The sequence below is a fragment of the Sorex fumeus genome, unplaced genomic scaffold (assembly GCF_029834395.1).
Source record: "Sorex fumeus unplaced genomic scaffold, SorFum_2.1 ptg000122l, whole genome shotgun sequence".
Lineage (NCBI taxonomy): Eukaryota > Metazoa > Chordata > Mammalia > Eulipotyphla > Soricidae > Sorex > Sorex fumeus.
The window spans coordinates 31,565,807-31,584,681 of NW_026606179.1; the positions used below are offsets into that span (position 1 = coordinate 31,565,807).

Below are 18,875 nucleotides of genomic sequence, written 5' to 3' on the forward strand. Positions count from 1 at the left end.
TTACCATACTCTCCCTATGTTCCCACAATACTTCCCTGTAATATCACTATTGCATTTTACCATCATTCCATATTACTTACTCATATCACATAAAAGATTCAAGTAACAGAAAAATACAACCGGAGCTAAGTTACTCATTGGAAGTCCAAACTTTGGGCTCAGACACTGAATCCATTTCTCACTGAGCCCTCCTCTTTGAAGGGACTTTGTTCTCAGGGGCTCCTCCCTTCCTCAAAACAACCAGCACTTTTCCAGGCTTCACAGCCTGGAATTCCCAAAAGACAGATGGATGAATAATTAATCTCCCAATTCCATGTTGCTGGCCAACTGGGCACTGATCCCTCTAGGAGGTGGGAAAGGGGGAATCATGTTTTGTGAGATTGGCAGAGGCTAATTTTTTTGGCCTTTCCCTCAAATTGGACTCGTATTTGGCTCACCCAATCCATGGGGGAGCAGTGGAGAGAGATCCCACAGTGCCACCAGACTTTGTACGTGTCTCCCTAAGAAAACTGGAAACTCCATGAGAGAAGAGTTTACTGACTTTGAATCTCTGTGTCCTGTCCCAGTTCCCAGGACCATGCCCGACACCAAGGACCCATCCCTAAACTCACACACTTCCTTTGAATTCCTCCAACCGCAGGAGATGGCCTCAGGATTTTCCAGAATAAATAATAACAATGGCCATCAAGAGAAAGACTCTGTATCATGTTAAGTGAAATGAGTCAGAAATAGAGAGACAGACATAGAATGACTGTACTCATTTGTGGAATATAAAGTAACATAATAGATGTTTGGAGGATCCTCCCAGGAGGGGAGATTCATGTCGAAAGTAGACTATGGACTGAACATGTTTGCCACTCAATGCCTCTTTTGCAGACCACAACACCCAAATGGAGAGAGAGAACACAGGGGATTGTCCTGCCACAGAGGCAGGGGGGGATGGGGGGATGGGGGTGGGAGGGATATTATCCATGGTGGTGAAAAACGGGCACTGGTGGAGGGATGGGTATCTGATCATTGTATAATTGAAACCCAAGCACAAAAAAAATTGTAAATCTACAACTGTAAAAAAATAAATAAATAAAAATTAAAAAAATTAAAAAAAAGTGATTCATTAAACTTTTTTTTTAAAAAAAGAAAATTAAGAAAGACTCTGTTCACAAAAGTAGACTTTTGCCAGTGCAATTTCCACCCAGACCCTAATCATGCATCAAGAAACATGTGGCCCCGGGGCCCTGCCATAGGTTTGGAAGGAGCGAGCTGGGCTGGAGACATTCAGAGCCATGTGTGTCCCCCGCTCACTTACTCAGCGTCTGGTCCCTGGACTGATGTCTGTTCATCACAGCCTCCTGCACCAGAGTCCCTGCAGAATCGGCCAGGCTGCCCCTACTGACCCCCAGCTAGTGTTGGTTTATTACAGTCATTTCATTGGTTCTCAGTGGAGCTGTCCCTGAGGAACATTTGGAAATTGGAGGGGGCTCACCTTCTATAAATGTGATGGAGCATTAACATATTGAAAGACTTTTTTATTTCTCCTTTATAGTAATCTGGAGGATTATGGTAGCTTTAAAAAATATTTGTCTGCAAATATTTAAGTTTTTATATGAATTTTATTTTCAAATAGCAGAGGGGGAATTACAAAATGCATCTTAAAGTGCATTGGAGAGCCAGGGAGATGAGGTGGAGGGCTCGAACATATGCTTTGTGTGGGGGGAAGTTTGATCCCCAGCACTCCATGGTCTCCCAAGCACCACCAGGAGCCACCCACAAGCCAAAAGTAACCCCTGATACTATAAGGCGTACCTAGTTGCCCCTACCCCAAGAAGAGAGTATTGTCAGGGGATTCTGTCAATAGCTAAGTGAGGAGATAGTAAATCTTCTACCCCAAAGCAACTATAATACTGGACCAAATGGATCAGAATCCCCGTGTAGCATTCTGGACCTCCACAAAGGTGTCCAACAAGTGGAGCAATGTTCCAGAAAGTTGGAAATGCCCCAGCAGGCATGTCAATGGCATTCACATCCCCCAACTCCCACCCCCAGCTCCCAGCCCTACCAGCCTGGGGCTCCCCAGAGTGGCTCACTGTCTGGGCTTTGGTTTTAAGAGATGCAGCTGGCTGAGTCATGATAGCGAGCAGGACCCACGTTGGCCACTTTGCTGGTTTCAGAGGGAAAATCTCCAAAGCAGAAAAGTGTGCCTTACTTTAAGCAAATACCCGCTCTCGCCTGTGGCTTGCACCTGTGGTTGGGGTGGAAATATTCCTGGCCAGAACTTGACTCGAAAGAGACCAAGCGGATCCCACATTCCTGGAGCAATTCCAAGTTGTGTCCATGGATAGAGGAGAGGAGGGGGCCCAGCAGAAAGAGAGTGAGTATAAACACGGCTGAACTGGAATGTGAGCCTGTGAGGGGAAGCTCTAAAGTGGCTCCCTATGAGCCCTCCCCTTTGGGGTCAATGTTCTGTGGGACCCTCCGTTGCGTCTCTAGACCGGAGAGTGACTTGCTTCCAATGAAACCAGTCACATAGTAGGAGGGAAGCCTTTCAACGCCAGGTGAGGTTGGAAAAGACCAACTCCTCCTTGTCTCTTGCCCTCACTTTTGCTATCTTGTTCACTCATTCCCTTACTCCCTCGTGTTCACTTTCTCTTTCTCTCTCTTCTCTTTTACTCTTGCTCTCTCTTCTTTTACTCTCTTCTCTTTTTTACTCACTTGCTCACTCTCTTTTACTCTCTTGCACTCTCCTCTCCCTTTTACTCTCTTATTCTTTCCACTCTCTTTTGCTCTCTTGATTTCTCTCTCTCTCGCTCGCTCTTGCTCTCTCTCCTCCATCACTGGCTGAAGAAAAAGATGGGACTCTGAATTTCCCTGTAGAGACCCTACAGAGGCTCTGAGTCACCCGGAACCAAGCAGGCCATTCTGCCAGCAGCCAGCAAGAAGGAGCTGCTGCCCTCAAGGGCCAGTAAGAACCAGCCACATCACAGCTGGTGGGAGTTTGTAACAGATCCTTCCCCTGTCAAGTCTGTGGCTGGCTAGACTCAGCTGAGGCCCTGACCACAACTAGACTGAGAATACAGTTAAGACACAAAAACACCCTGACAGCAAATGTACTTGTGTCAAACCACGGACCACTGGAAAGAGTTTTGACGCAGTGAAAAGAAAACAAAAGCTGATCCATTTCCTCTACCCATGAAGTCATCAGCAGAGAGCAGAGACTTTAGATCCTAGAGGAATAACATCAAGAATGCCAACTGGTGTACAAATGGGAATCTCAGAACTAGAAACATACCGATGAAAGAAAATTTGGGGAAATTATCAGGGAAAAATCTTGAAGGACTGGAGCATGTACCTTGCATTGGTCGAAGCCCTGAGTTCAGTCCCCAGCACTGCGTGCTTCTCACCTCCAGTCCCTCCGTAGTAGCCCTGGCAGCCCCCTCGCAGCCCAGGTCCTAAGAACTGAGCCATTAGACCGGCACCCACCAGACTGAGGATCACAAGAAGCAGCTCCCAGACCCCCAAAGTTCTGTTTGGGAGGTCCAAAGCATAATGAAAACAGCCAAGATCTTTCAGAATCTGATGAAAAACAAGTAGATATCCAGAAGGTTCAACAAACCTTAAGAAGAATGAATATAAAGAGACCCACACATAGACACATCGTGGTAAACTGTTGAAAAACAAAACCCAGGAAAATCAGCAAGAGAAAAATGACTCATGTGCAAGAGAGCAGCAGTGGGTTATGGGAACAGCTTGCTCCCCATTAAAAAAATAATGAATGCCAACAGCAGTGAAATGACACCAAATGTGCTAGAAAACTGTTAACCAAGAATTCTGCCATCCAGCATTCTTTCCTCAGAAATGAAGGTAAAATAAATACACTCCACATGCACAAAGCCTAAAAGAATTAATTGCTAAAATCCTACATATGCACTGCAAAATTAATGAAGCCAACTATAGGATTACATGTGTATGAGTCTATTCTCTACAATTTATGTTAATTCTCAAGCAACGTGCCTTGAATGTCTGACAACTACTTGCTCAATATACAACAAATCTATAAAATTAATTTAGAATAGTGTTTACCCCTATATGGTATTAGTAGATAGCAAAAAAACTGGGGTCCCATGATGTCATTTGTGTTTCTACCACATCATTTCCTTCTATGAAGTTTGCAGAAATAAGTAAACCTAGTCTTACTATTTCTTATTATTCTTACTAGGAATTCTGCTTCTTTGCTTTCTTTCCTTTTCCTTCCCAGTATAAGCACATCTGTGGTATCCCAGATTCTCTCTGTTCTGGCTCTCTCCATATCACCTGCAAAACTTCTCACCTCTGGGGCTCCATAGTCATCCAGACCTTCTGCCTTCCTTCCACAGGACCTTTGCACATGCTTGTCCTAGAAAGGTCTAGAAGTTTGTCAAAGTCAACTTCCTCTTTTGCTCCATGTTCAAGTGTCTTCCACCCACTGCTCCAGCCAAGCCTTTTGTTTGTTGTAGGTCATAGAATTACATTGCTTCCCTTCAGAATTTTCCTGCTCATGTATCATTACAGAGTCACAGTGATTATTTATGACTGTCTTCTCTTTCTTACTAATCTCTATGTTTTAGGACCCCTGACTATGATTCACGTTACATTAGACTCCAAACAACAAGCTTTGGATGTCTAGCAACTACCCAATCAATTACCTAAAAGTAATAGAGCCTATAGAAAGCTTTATTCTATTCTTTTAGGCAGTGCTCAGGGCTTCCTCCTTCCTCTGAGCTCAGGGATCACTCCTGGTGGGTCTCAGGTGAGCATATAGGGTATAGGGAATCAAACTTCAGCCCCCCTGCAAGACCTGCACCCTGTCTGCAGTACTTCCTTTCCAAGCCAGTAATGCTTTGTTCTAACTGCATTCTGGAAATACTGGAAACCCAAGTAAGGAATTCAGTTTTTGTTTTTGTTTATTTATAGGTTACAGGAGCCACTAAGGAGTTTTCTAAAGAGGAAATGTGTGAGCTGATGGTTGCTGAGGTGAGATCTCTGTGGAAGTGGTCAGGGGCAAAGCCAGAAGAAAAGTTGTGGCAGAGTCCGGCCTGAGACAACCCCAGGGTGGCTGGGACATGGCACACAGAGAAGCCGCGGAAGCCTCCCAGCACTGCAACCCTCAAGCCCTCCTAGCCATGACCTCACAATCACCTTCCAACACGGGCTCTCAGCCCAGCCACATTCTGTTCCCATCTCCAGGCCACACCCTGAGGTCAGGAAACCAAGACCAGGGACTCCCCACAGTGAATCTGCAAGTTTCCATCCAAAGCATCACCCGGACGCCAGCATGATGGAGGAGCAGGAGGACCTGAAGAACAGGATGCCCACGGAGAGGAAATCTGTGTGGAGGACGCCTGAGGAGCGGCGCATGTCCGACCTGACGCGGGTGCTGGAGTGGCTGGAGCGGAGGCAGGGGAAGAAGAGGCAGGAGGTGGGTACGGCGGGGGAATGGTGGGGGCACTCCCTGGAGGACTGGGGCGAGCTGAGCCAGATCAGCTGCAATAGGGAAGAGAACGGCTCCCTGCTGGGCCAGGGCTGTGTGCCCAGGGCCCAGGGGTACAGCGGGGTGGGATCTGGGGCTGCTTCCCATGGCTGCAGGTCAGAGGTCACTGGAGAGGCCAATCTGCACTGTGTGATGCACCCCAGGTGGGTTCTGGAGTGGAGGGATAGTGATAATGTTGGGGTGGAGGGCAGGAGCATTAGAGAGGGGTGGACTACCAGCAGGGTGGGTGAGGGCTGCACACTCACTCATCAAGGGATACGAGATTGTTCTGTACCCCACCTGGGTGAGCACTGTGCCGGCTACCCTGTGTCCTTCCAGAAAATCGAAAGCAAGGGGAAGATATCCACAAAAAGAAGTGAGAAGGTTGTCCCCAAATTGAAGCTCCCTGCAAAATCGCAGGCACCAGGCCACCGGGTGATGTTCTCCTTGCAGGTAAACATGCCCCTACCCTCTCCCCTTATTGCAAAGGGGGCACCCCCTGGGCACCCACATTGCGCCTCTGCCCATCAGCAGCATGATAATCATTATCCTGCTCATTGTTAAGGCTATGAAGCACATCCCACTGCCCGGTGAGTCCACTGCCCACTCTCCACCCAGTATCCGCACTGCCCACTGGTCTGGGAAGACTGGTTCTAAAGCGAAGACCTTCCTTGATGCCACATCCTCCCACCCCAAGCCAGACCATTCAGTGCCACATGGAAAGGTGAGTTCCCCAAAATGTGCTTTTCACACCCCGGGAAAGCTCCTTGGAGATACGGGATGCAAAAACAGAGTTTATGAGTGGGTTCCTCCTGCCACCTGCCCAGCCCACCTGCCTTTCAGTGGGCTCTTGAAGACACCGATTCGGGAGCACAGGAAGCTGATTCAAATCTTGTTCCCCAGCAAGGATTACTTTCCCGGAGCAAGCCCCCCACCAAAGTCCCAAAGAAGGAAGAGGAGCATCTTGCCCTTCCCCCGAAGTCCTACATGCTGGAAGGGAAGAAGAGACGCCTGAGCTCCATCTCCGGCATCAATGTCAAGGAACCTCCCCGGAAATCAGGTGAGGGGCCCTGGGCTCTGGGACACCTGGCTGTCTTCCAGGAGGCTGATCCTCAGAGGGAGCAGGAACCCCCCACAGGTCTCTGAGCAGCAGTGTCCATGCATGCCCCGCCCCCAGCCCTGGAACACAGGCGGAGCCCCACACAGCCCTCTGGGGACTGTACCAGCAGGGGACAGTGACTGGAAGTGTATGATGGTAAGTCTTTGCCCTCTGGGTGCTAGGCTCCCAAGACCATTTTGGTGGCACCCGAATGATCTACTTTGTTAGAGACCATGGCACTATTCCTGTGGTTCAGGGGCCCACTGATGCTCAAAGAAAGTCCACAGGGGCTAGTCCTCACGCCCAGCTCCCAGGAGCATCCACCTTCCCGGCCCACCTTGTCCCCTGTAGGGAACTCAGAGCTGCACCTCTGGGTCCTGTTTTTATGTCTGTGAAAGGGGCAGCATGAGCTGGCACGGGTTCATCATCTTTAGCAAGATGAGGCATAAAGCACTAAGCCTGCTACAGAGTCGGTGTTCACTAAAGGAACCCAATGACTCTAAGGATGAAACTGCTCCAGTTTTCTCAGGAGAAGGGCTGGGATGTTGGGGCTCGGCTGTAGAGCGCATTCTCAGGAGCAGACACATTCAGTATGCCTAGGTTCTTGGGATGGAAGTGTACAGTAAGAGGAATCTGGAAGGGATGCTGGTGAGCTCAAGGTTGGTCAAGAGCCTCTGATGCTTTGTGGGCTGCCCCTGGCGCATCCTGTTCTACTGGAAAACGCCTCCTACTAAACCCAAGAAAAGGTCTTTTATCCCTTTTTGTTTAGTACACCAAGGACTCTCGCCAGCATACCATCACTGGCCGTCAGACTTAAATGTGATTTCTCCTCAATGAAGTGCAGGACTGAATCCTAAAACAGCATTAGAGTGGGGGTGGGGTGGGGTGGGGTGGAGGAATGAGTGAAGTAAGAAAAGACAACCGCTCTACAAGGTGCTGTGTTAATTTCACAGTTTTGGCAACTGCACCCTGCTTGTGGGAGGTGTCAAAATTAGAGGGAACTGAGGAACTCGGAACTCTCTTCACAGCTCTTGTGCATCTAAAACTGCTCCAAAATTAAGGTTTTATAAAAAAAAAAACCTAGCTTGGCTGATGCCCTCCAGGAAGCACTCAGGCTCCTGAGATTTTCCTGTGATCCCACTGACTCTAAAGTTTTGCTCCTGCTGAACCCTAAACATCCTCAAATCTCATTCTACTGGTCCTTCCCTTCTCCCTGCCAGTCCAGGTACAGACTTGTCCTTTCGCGTTGCTCACACCTCTTTTGTGATGCCTTCCGGGTAAGCAGATTCCCACCATCTCCCTGAGAACACTGTCTCAATCTTGTCCTTCCTCTTCACCGCCCTTCCTGGTCCCCCTGAGACCTCACCACACAAATGCTTATCTTCCTCTCTTAAAAAACCTCTAGGCTGGTCAAGGCTGGCCAAAGGCAACAAGGGAAACCACCTTAAGCTACAGGTATGGCCTTGTTGACCTCATTTATGTGAACAAAGGATGCAAAAATATTCCTGTGGAGTGGGTATTTTTCTTTGTCCTGCTTGATCTGATTCCCCATAACTTTTCTCTGGCCCACACTTTTTCCCAGTAAAGTTGTTAACCTCAGATGTTTCTGCCTCACTTCACTAACTTTCCTATTTTCTCCCACACCTACATTTCTCCCTCTGAATTCCCACTGAACTGTCCCTCTCATCTCCTTGTAACTTTTTCTGAATGACTTTATCTGAACACATAGCTTTAGCCACCCACTGCCTGTTGGTTTTCCGTTTAAATCTCCAGAGAGCCCTCTGTCCTGAGCTCCACTCCTTTACCCAACTGCCAATGTTAACTCAAATAACCCATGGGCTCTGCAAATCCACACACTCCATCTTTGGATGTTCCAGCTTCAAGAAACACTGACCTCGGGGCTGGAGTGATAGCACAGCGGGTAGGGTGTTTGCCTTGCACGCAGCCAACCCGGGTTCAATTCCCAGCATCCCATATGGTCTCCTCCAGGAGTAATTCCTGAGTGCAAAGCCAGGAGTAAACCCTGAGCATTGCCAGGTGTGACCCGAAAAGCAAAAAAAAGAAAAAAGAAAAAAAGAAACACTGACCTCTCTTGGCAGTCCAAGTTAAAAGTCACCTTCCTATCAAAATTCAGAACCTGGTACATGGTGCGCTAAAGGTTCAACCTCGTTTATGTCCCCTTTCACCATTAGAACCTCTAACCACTTTCATGGAGAGAACAGATGGTTGGGTCTTACTTTTTAGAAAACCAATCTGAAAATTTCAGCCTTCCCAATTTAATGTTGAGACCATTTACACTGAATGGGATCATTGATTTTATTGGATGGATTAAATCTACTGTCTTGTCATTTGTTTCTAATTTATTCCATCTGTCCTTTGCTCCCCCCTTTCTATCTTTCTATTTTCTGCCTTCTTTAGGAATGGGTGTATTTATGATTTCATTTACTCATTTTTGTTGGCTTATGAGCTATAAATATTTTCTGTATTGTTTTAGTGATTGCTTAGCTATCCCTATTCATCTTTGAATTATCATAATCAAGCATCTCCTTCACATAGTTGATATCCCTTTATGTCAAACATATGGAACTCACAAAAACATATTTCTCCTCTCCTAACCTTCATGGTATCATTGCTACACATTATATTTCTCCATATGTCATAAATCCTACAATACACTACAATACATTGCTACTGTTTGGAGGGGGAATGGTGTAGCCCACACATGGAAATGGTCAGAAACTACTCTTGGCTCTGTGCTCAAGGGTCACTCAAGTAACTCAAGGAACCAGGTGATGCCAGGGATGGAATCCAGGTGTCCTGCATGACCGCTTGCATTCCATCCTTTGAACTATCTCCACACTGTTACTTGTTTTTCTCTCAGTAATTTTCTTTTTTAAAAAATTAATTAAAAATTATGATTTACAAAGTTATTGATAGTTGGGTTTTAGGAACACAATATTTCACCACCAATTCCACCACCAGTGTCAACTTACCTCCACAACTGTTCCTACACTCCCTCCTCCCTCCTGCACCTCCGAAAGAAACACACACACCTGCCACCTTGACAAACACATTTTGAAGTTCTGTGGTTCTAGTTTAGATCCCATGTTTTCAGTGCTGTTGAGTCTGTGCTTTGGATCTATAGAATGTCAGAAAAATTCTTTTAGAGATCATTTTTGTTTATTCTCACATTTAACATTTTTGAGACTCTTCATTTATTTAAATATGTCCAAGTTTACATCAAGAGTCATTTTCTTCTATATGAAGATCTTTATTTAACATTTGTTGGGGGAGGGAGTTACTGGTGATTAATTGTTTCAGCTTTTTTCAGCTCTGAAATATTTGGGGGAGGGTCACTCCTGGAGATGCCCAGGGGTTACTCCTGGCTCATGCACTCAGGAATTACTCCTGGCGGTGCTCGAGGGACCATATGGAATGCTGGGAATTGAACCCGGGTCGGCCACGTGCAAATGCCGTATCCTCTGTGCTATTGCTCCAGCCCCAGTTCTGAAATATCTTTACCTTTATTTCTAAAAAATAATTTTTATGAGTATAAAATTCTAGATTGGCAGGTTTTTTTTTAAATACTTGATATGTTCCACTATTTTTAACCTTCTTTGTTTCTAGTGAGAAGTTGACTATCAACTTTGCTTGTGTTATTCTGTCTTATATTTTTTTCTCCTTTGACTTCTTCGACGATTTTCTTTTTAACCAATTTTATTAGGATATGTTTGTATTTTTACTTAATGTTTCTTGTGTTCATATTCTGTTGAGATCATTGTTTATAGTTTTTACTGTCACTTCATAAAATAGGGGCATAGTGTATTTTTAAATATATTTTTGGCCCTACTTCATCTCTTTCAGGCATATGATTATATATTTTAAGTCTCACAGCTCACTGTTTTTCCCTTTCATTTCATCTTTTTCTATCACTATATCTTCAGGTCCACTGATCTTTTATTCTGTAATACCTAATCTTATATTAATGCCAAACATTTTTCACTTCAGACATTGTAGCTTTCGTCTCTAAAAAGTCACTTTGGGTCCATGTTTATCTTCTGTGTACTTTCTTAACATGCTTGTGATTCTTGAACAAGCTACATTTACAATAGTTGCTTTGATGGTCTCACCAACCAATTCTATTGGCTTATTTCCTCTCCTACATTGTATTGCTTAGTGCTCAGCTGAGAGAATTCTTTGCAAATCTGTATAGAACTTCATGCAGTTTTGTTCTGCTACTCTTCCCCATGAGTTTTAGCTGCCTTGATCCATTTGGATTGTCTACATTCTGTCCCAGCTCAAAGAAACGTCTGCACTTTGCATAATTTTCCCTCTGAGATTCAACTAGATGCATCTTACATCAAGTATTTAGCGTCATCAATAACATAGCCCTTTGTTTTGCCTCTAAAATGATCAGTGCACAGTGTGGTCTGCTGTCCAATATCTAAAAACTGGTATTTTATGCCATAAGCCCTTATTTTTACTTGTTTGTTATGTGAGGATACACCTGGCACCCATTATCCCATCTTTGCTGAAAGAAGCCTTATATATTGATCTTCTAAGTAAACTTGATCGAATGCAACAGCAAGTCACTGATACTTTTTACAAAGAAGCTACTAGGTCCAATAACCAGCACTTCATGGTCCCCCAGGCATCACCAGGAGCAATCCCTGAGCTGCAAATTAGGAACAAGCTCTAAGCCATCATATCTTAATATCAGGGCTGAGCAAAAAATCAGGTCACTCTTAGAATAACATAGTGCAAAAAAGCCAAAAAAAATTCAGCAGACCAATATATGAAAGTGTATCAAAAACATCAATGTCATAGGTAAATAATAGGCCAGGACCAAACTGGGGTTTATTACAAATTCATTACAGCAGGTTATGAATCAGTAGGTTATCTTTACCAAGATCTAGAACAACCTAATTAGATTGCTGCATTAAAGGAAAAGCTATATTGCTATTTCAGTTGATAAACAAGCACCTATTGTTAATAAAGACTATACAACTGTACAGTACTAAAACTGCTGAGATATTAAAAACATGCCCAACAATGAAACATCACAATCATTTTAATTAAAGTCAGGGACAAATAAGGCAGGACTATTATCATTATTGACATTGTTTTGAAGTGTCTATCAAATGCAATATGTCAAGAAAAGTTCATATTTTTATAAATATTATGAAGGAGTTATTTTTATATTCCCAAGACAATTTTCTTATCTGCAAAGAAATTCCCCTCAGAAATGCATAGAAATTGGCATGTGCTAGGAAAAAAATATTTTGAACAATCCCTTTACCTTTGTTTTTGTTATACCAGTTAGAAACAAAAATAGGAAGGAAATATATGTTTCTCATAAATAAACACCTTAAAATGCTTAAGAAAAAAAATGAAGGTTCCCAATGCCTGTCCTAAGCATCTTTTAAGTACAAATCCCATGTTTGGGTTTCATCTTGTAGAGTGTGTCTTTATGCCTGCTCACCCTCAGCAATATTTTCCTTCCTTCTTCACCTGATAAACCATTTGTCCTATAAAACTCAGTTCAGGAGCCAAAACGATAGTACAGCAGGTCGGGCATTTGCCTTGCACACAGCCGACCCGGGTTCAATCCCTGGCATCCCATAAAATTCCCCCAAGCACCGCCAGGACTAATTCCGGAGTGCAGAGCCAGGACTAACCCTGAGAGCATCACTGGGTATGACCCAAAAAGCAAAAAAAGTAAATAAAACCCAATTCAGGGACCCTAAGTGGTAATCTCATGTATAGGGCACTTGCCTTGTACGCTGCCCACCTGGGTTCAGGCCTCTGCATCGCAAATGCACTCCCCCAACCACCGACACCACTAGGAGTTAATTCCTGAGTGCAGAGCCAATAGTAAGCCCTGCGCCTCGCTGAGTGAGTGACCCCAAAAACAAAATAAATAAAAATAAAATCCTGCTCCAAGTTGATCTTTGAGCCCCTCTACACCCAGGTCAAGTTCCCTGTAGGAAGAACTAAGAGAAGACTAGCAGGGAGGGAATAAGGGAAAGAGCAGGGGAGAGACTCGAGAGGCAGAGAGAAAGGAGGGAGGTGAAGATGAATGCAGGTAGAACCGGCTCCTCCGAGAAATGCATTGCTGCCAGCAGGCACACAGGCTTTTGTTGGCCGCTCCGCCTTCCAGCTCATCCTACCTGCCCGCCTCTGAGTCCTCTGGGGACCTCTGCTCCATTTCAGAGCTGGACATCAAGGACGTGATTGCACTGGAGACCAACCAGCGGCCCTTCCGCCAGCAGAGCATAGTGGAGCCCATGCTGCAGGATATTCTCTTTTCCCAGCGGAGATCGACCCTCTTTAGAGAGTGGGCAGGCAAGACCTCGGAGGCACTGTACGAACGCAGACTGAAGAGCCTCATCGAGAAGACCCCGGAGCCCAAGGCAGAAGCATCGAAAATGCTGAGGCCGGAGGAGGTGCTGAGCTGCCGGTGAGCAGCCGGGCCAGGGGACCTGCTTGGGTCAAGTCCGTGGCCTGGGAGAGCCGGGTGGGTGGCTCTATCTTGGCACCCCAGAGAGCAGCTCTGGAGCCGAGGCGATTGTCCTTGCAAGCGGGACCCTCTGCAGGTGGTGGGGGACGCATAGGGGCCACCATTTTGACACCACGCCTTTAAACACTCACAGCAGGCCTGCCAACATTTCCATTATTTCACTAAAGAGACCATAATCATTGGGCTGGAGAGAGTACAGGGGTAACACACTTGTCTGGGACATCCCCGGCACCACAATTGGTTCCCTGAGTACCACTAGGAGTGGTCCCTGAGCACCACTAGATGTGACCCCAATTTGTCCCCAATATATTCAAAGAGAAAAAAAAAGGAAAACCATGAGAACTGGAAAAAGAAAAGTGTCATTTGTGCCTTGTTTGAAATTCCCCCAGAGCCTCTGCGCTCTGGTGTGGAACCGCTGGATGGTGGCCACCTTAGATGGCTCTCAGAAGGTGGGTGAGTGAAGAGCGGGACCATAGCACAGTGGTAGGGCGTTTGCCTTGCGCACGGCCAGCCCGGCTGAGCCGGGTTCAATTCCTCCGCCCCTCTCGGAGAGCCTGGCAAGCTACTGAGAATATTCAATATGCCAAACACAGTAACAAGAAGTCTCACAATGGAGACGTTACTGGGCCCACTTGAGCAAATCAATGAACAATGGGAGGACAGACAGACAGACAGCTCTTCCCCGAGGACCCCCCTCCTCGCCTGTGTTCATGAGAAAGTTTCAGATGGCTTTGAGGCCTGCCCTGTGACACACACACACACACACCCCCCCCCCCCCACACACACACACATACACACACCACCAGAGGCGTCCTCTCCTCCCAGCTGATTGGCTGGACAGCAGCTCCCTGCCTTCCCAAGACTTAATGATTCTGTTTTCAGATCCCCAGGGGTGGCTTCTAATGGACTCTGGCCCCCAGGTCGCCTACCTGGGCACCAGGTAGGGAGAAGAGCTTTGGACAGCAGGGAAGGGGGCCCCTAAGAAAACATGAGAAAAATATCCAAGGAAAGGATGATAGTGTCCAGACTGTGGGTCTTAGTAAGTGCCCCCAGAGAGACAGGGGGCTGTGGGGGAAAAGCCTTGCAGGTAGGGTCTGGGGAACAATCAACTGTCCAGGTGCAGACACTTGACTATTTCCGAAGTCACAACTGGGGCTTTAGCTATGCTCTATGCCAATGGCCTATTTTTCTTATTGCTTGAATATTATTAAAAGAAAAAAAAAACATGTCTATTCCCACGCCCCTGCTTAGCCTCATTTCCATTGCCCCGTCTCTCCCAGCCCCTGGCACAGCAGGGAGACGACAGGCCCTTAGCTATTTGCTTCCTGGGCTTTCTCCCCGGCCACAGCCAGGGGACTCTTTCCGCCCAATGGCAGCTTAGTGCTAAGGGAACTGCCCTTGAAATAGACAAGCATTATCCGCTTAACCTCCTCCTCTGTGGATGGAACTGTCTCTCCCCCTACCGTGGATGATCCCAAGACGAAGGCTTTTATTTCAAAACAGGCAAGCAAACAAACAAACAACAACAACAACAAAAAACTCATCCTTTCCATCAACTTCTCAGGATTCATTGAGAGGGGGAGTGAAATTAGAGTCAATGATAATAAACCTGGGCCTGGAGCGATAGCAAAGCCGGTAGGGCATTTGCCTTACACACAGCCAACCCGGGTTCAATTCCCATCATCCCATATGGTCCCCTGAGCACTGCCAGGAGTAATTCCTGAGTGCATGAGCCAGGAGTAACCCCTGTGCATGGTTGGGTGTGATGTAAAAAGAAAAAAGAAGAAGAAGAAGAAGAAGAAGAAGAAGAAGAAGAAGAAGAAGAAGAAGAAGAAGAAGAAGAAGAAGAAGAAGAAGAAGAAGAAGAAGAAAAGAAAAAGATAACAATCCTGTTATTCAGGGGTAAGGGGTGGCTGGGAGGTGAAAGTGTGTGTGTTGGTGGGGGAGAGGTGTTGTTTGTTTGTTTATTTGTTTTGGGGGGGCATGCCTAACAATGCCCAGGACCTACTCCTGGTCAAGCTCAGGATACCACATGTGATGCCGGGGTTCGAACCCCAATTAGCTGCCTGCAAGGCACACGCCCTACCCACTCATTGTACTATCATTTCAGCCCCCAAAGGAGTGTTTTTCTTTGGTGTCTTTGTAGCCAAATTAATGTCCAAAGAAGGTGACACATCAGAATCCCCACTCCTCACGGCTGCTCTGTCAGCTCCCGCAGCTCCACGGCCTGTTCCTCCAGAGAAAGTTGGGAGCTCCAAGAACACCCCAGCTGAGCCCGGGCCTTGCCCCCACCCCGCCCTCAGGTACCTGCGACTGTCCAAGAACAACGTGCGCACCCTGCTCAAGCTCTGCAAGGACGCGGGCATGAACGTGGACATCCACCCCCACATGGTGGAGGGGGAGATTGACGGACGCAAGGTGTTCGGCCACAACCAAAGCATCACACTCTGAGACCCCTGCTGCCAGACGGGCTCCGGGCTGGCCTTCCTCACCCACCGGGCCCCCTGGCAGACGGTAGCAGTCTGAAAAGAACCCTAACTAGCATGGACCCGGGCGCTAATGTCATGTTTGTCCTTGTCAGAGTGGTGGTGGTGGGGGGGAGACAAGATGGTGTGGACACACACACACACACACACACACACACACAATGAGTCTTAGGAAAAGCTGAGTGGGGAGGAAGTCTTAGAAGAAGCAGAAAGGTGGCGTTCCACAACCCTCACAGACCACATCAGCACGCAGAAGCAGTGCTGGAGAGACACCACAGAGAAGCTCGTCCAGAGACAGCAGCAGGGCTGAGGTCAAAGGCACTACCTCCCCAAGTGTCTCCACGTTCTGTTTGAAAGAGACCCCACAAATCCCATGGGACTGCATAGTCTAGAACAGCAACCCCCACTGAGATAATAAGCCTGAACCCCAGAGGTGTCACTCCCTTCTCCCACTTTCTACGTGTGCCTTTCCTTCTCTGGGCTCCTTTTTTTGGCCTCTGTGAGTCACGGGACTCGGGAGCTGAGCACCAAGAACAGGCACAGGGGGCTGGCACACCCAACAGAACACACCCAAGACTGGACCCATGCAAGGGGCAGAGGGATGGACCACACTGCCCCACCTCCTCAGGAGCTGGCAAAGCTGGGTGTGGTTTCATGAAGGAAATCCCTTGGGTCCCAAAGCACAGGGAGGAGAAGGAGAGACAGAGTGAGGTGGGAGGAGAAGAGACAGACGAGAAGCACCGCGGGTAAGGATCAAGGTCCAGGAGATGGAATAATGATAGAGATAAATATCCAAACCACAGTCAACCGCACGCTATTGAAGACCCAATCTTCAATAGCCTAACTCAAAAAGGTGCTTGTCCAGTTGGCAGATTTGGCAGGTGGTGAGTGTGTGTGTGTGTGTGTGTGTGTGTGTGTGTGTATTGGGGGGAGGGGGAGGAGAGGGGAGGTATGGGGAAGAGGAGAGGGAACCCGGTGGGGGGAAGTTGACGGCTGGTGATGGAATTGGTGCTGGAACATGAGCTTGTCTAAAACCCAATTATGAATAACTGTAAATCACAATGATTAAATAAAAATTTGGGGTTAAAAAAACAATCTTTTCAAAGCTGTTGATTTGAAACCCATAACACTAAACTCAGCTGTCTCTGAGCCTCCCAGAGCTCAGGCTTCTGGCCATGCCTCCCTCCCCAGCCTCCAGCCTCTTTCATCGATCCACCAGGCTGTGCAAGGGCTTCGGGGGAGGGTCTGACAGTAGAAGGCACCTCCACACCCACCCCAGGATTTCTGGGTGTTCTCTCTGAAGCCATCATGCTGGGGCTCAGAGTAAGTTTTAGAGGCTTCCAGAAGCCACCGTGAGTCGGCATGGAGGGGAGACAATGCCCCAAGAGGAGAGAGTGGATCAGAGCAGGTCTGCACTGCCTAGAGCTTTGGAATGGGGAGGCAAGGTGCTTCCTGAGCCCAAAGGGGTGGGCCTGGTGAGGGCAGCTTACTCCCATCCAGGCTCTGTCCCTGACAAAGGCATCCCCAGTACCATTACTGCAGTGCCAGGCTGTGTGCCAGCACTCTGGGCATTGTCTGTGCTCTCTCCTGAAGGCCATGTGGGAGGGGAAACTTTGCTCTGAGAAATACACACAAATTGGGCAGAGGACGAGGAGCACCAATGTGTTGGTAGGAGCAGATGAAACGTGTGCCTTTTCATCGTGCACTTGTTTCTTCATTGTTTCTCTCACACACAATTCAGCCTTAGCAGGGGACTCAAAAATGCAGTGAGGAGCCCCCACCCAATATTCTTCAGTATAGAAAGGGCCCAGCTCAAAACTAACCTTGAAGGAACTGCAAAGGCCCTGAATTGTCCCACCATGTTCTCAGTTCTGGGCTAAGAGCTCTGAGGCCTTCTCAGAATGGGGGTCTCTCATTGCCAAGGGACCCAGAAGCCCCTACGCACACCTGACATCCTTCTGTACAAAAAAAGGCCCAACTCCACAACTGAGTCTTATTAAATCTCCAAACCACCAAATCACTCCAGCTCCTGGAGTGTGCAGCTGCACAACACCTCCAAATTTCATAGTACTGACAGCCCACAAAGAAGCACAGCAAATTTGATGGAAGTCGCATAGAAGATCACCAACCCCAATGAGTGAAAACAAAAACACATAAGGTTAAAATAGCACCAACCAGCTCAGTAAATCCTCAGACAGTGATGTTAGTAACATCAACATAAGATATAATAATTATCACAAATTGACTTTTATTGATCTATTTTGATAAGTCTATTTGCCATTTTGTTAGAACAGCAATGTGCAATAAATTTTGTTTGTACCTGCCAAGTGGGAATATTTGAGGGACAGTAGGAAATAGGGAATATTAAGAGAGGGAAGGTCACACTGGTGTCTGGAACATTGAATGACCAAAACAACTGTATTACAAATAACTTTGTAAATTATGACGTTTAAATAATTTTTAAAAATTTTAAAGCAAAAGTTTTTCTGTCCTGAGGATAAAGAACATAAGCACACCATTATTCATTGCAGCACTCAGTCCAATAGCTAAGATTTGAAATCAACCTAGATGTCCAACGACAGATCAGTGGATTATAATGTGGTATATATACACAGTAAACTACTACACAGCTGTAAGGAATGATGCAGTCATTCAATTTGTCGCATCATGGATGGAACTGGAAGACATCACGTTAAATGAAGCCAGAAGAAGAAGGATAAACACAGGATGGTAGCACTTATATGTGGTATTTAGAATAACAGGATGAGGAAACGCAATGGTTTAAAGGGGGGATTGCCCAGTTCCACCTTGACCTCAGAGAAGGAAAGAAAGAGTGGTGGGGAGGAAGAAGAGAAACAGATAAAAGGGAACGGGGTCCAGGTCAGATGCCCCCGTTTGGCAGGGAGTGAGATGCCCCAAGTTTGCAGCAGCCATGGGACCCACATGTCCATGCCCTCCCTACCTGGCCTCCCATCCCTCTCCAGGCTGCCCAGTAAAGTGCCAGTGCCTGGGCCAGTGCAGGGTGAGCTACCCACGACACTGCCATTCAGTGAGGACTTGGGGATCCAGGGACCCCCGGGAGCTCCCCCCACAGGGTCCCAGATTGCTGGTTAGCACGATCCCCTCTTCAGAGCAGCAGCTTTGGGACCCTTAGCTAATTCTCACCACACAGCACTGTTGTGTGTAGTCATGGGGGACCCTGAGGGGACCCTCACCTCTCCAACCCCAGAGGTTCTTGCAATGCGCTTTTGGGGTCCACAGGGACTG

The 18,875-nt window shown here is 47.0% G+C and overlaps 1 protein-coding gene across 1 annotated transcript; it reads left to right on the top strand.

Annotated features, from left to right (window-relative positions):
* Nucleotides 1-5,308: 5,308 nt before the first annotated feature.
* On the top strand, nucleotides 5,309-15,573 carry CUNH16orf78 (chromosome unknown C16orf78 homolog). Its single transcript, XM_056136106.1, has 5 exons — nucleotides 5,309-5,577; nucleotides 6,035-6,227; nucleotides 6,407-6,563; nucleotides 12,816-13,062; nucleotides 15,426-15,573. Exons 1-5 carry the CDS (start codon nucleotides 5,309-5,311, stop codon nucleotides 15,571-15,573), a joined length of 1,014 nt encoding a protein of 337 aa, XP_055992081.1.
* The last annotated feature ends 3,302 nt before the right edge of the window (nucleotides 15,574-18,875 follow it).

What these genes read in the sequence shown, in the direction of transcription:
- CUNH16orf78 (XM_056136106.1), top strand. Translation starts at nt 5,309, where the DNA reads ATGATGGAGGAGCAGGAGGACCTGAAGAACAGGATGCCCACGGAGAGG. An exon ending in TGTGTGCCCAGGGCCCAGGG is followed by an intron (nt 5,578 to 6,034) that starts GTACAGCGGGGT and finishes TCTGCCCATCAG; the next exon opens with CAGCATGATAATCATTATCC. An exon ending in ATTCAGTGCCACATGGAAAG is followed by an intron (nt 6,228 to 6,406) that starts GTGAGTTCCCCA and finishes CTTGTTCCCCAG; the next exon opens with CAAGGATTACTTTCCCGGAG.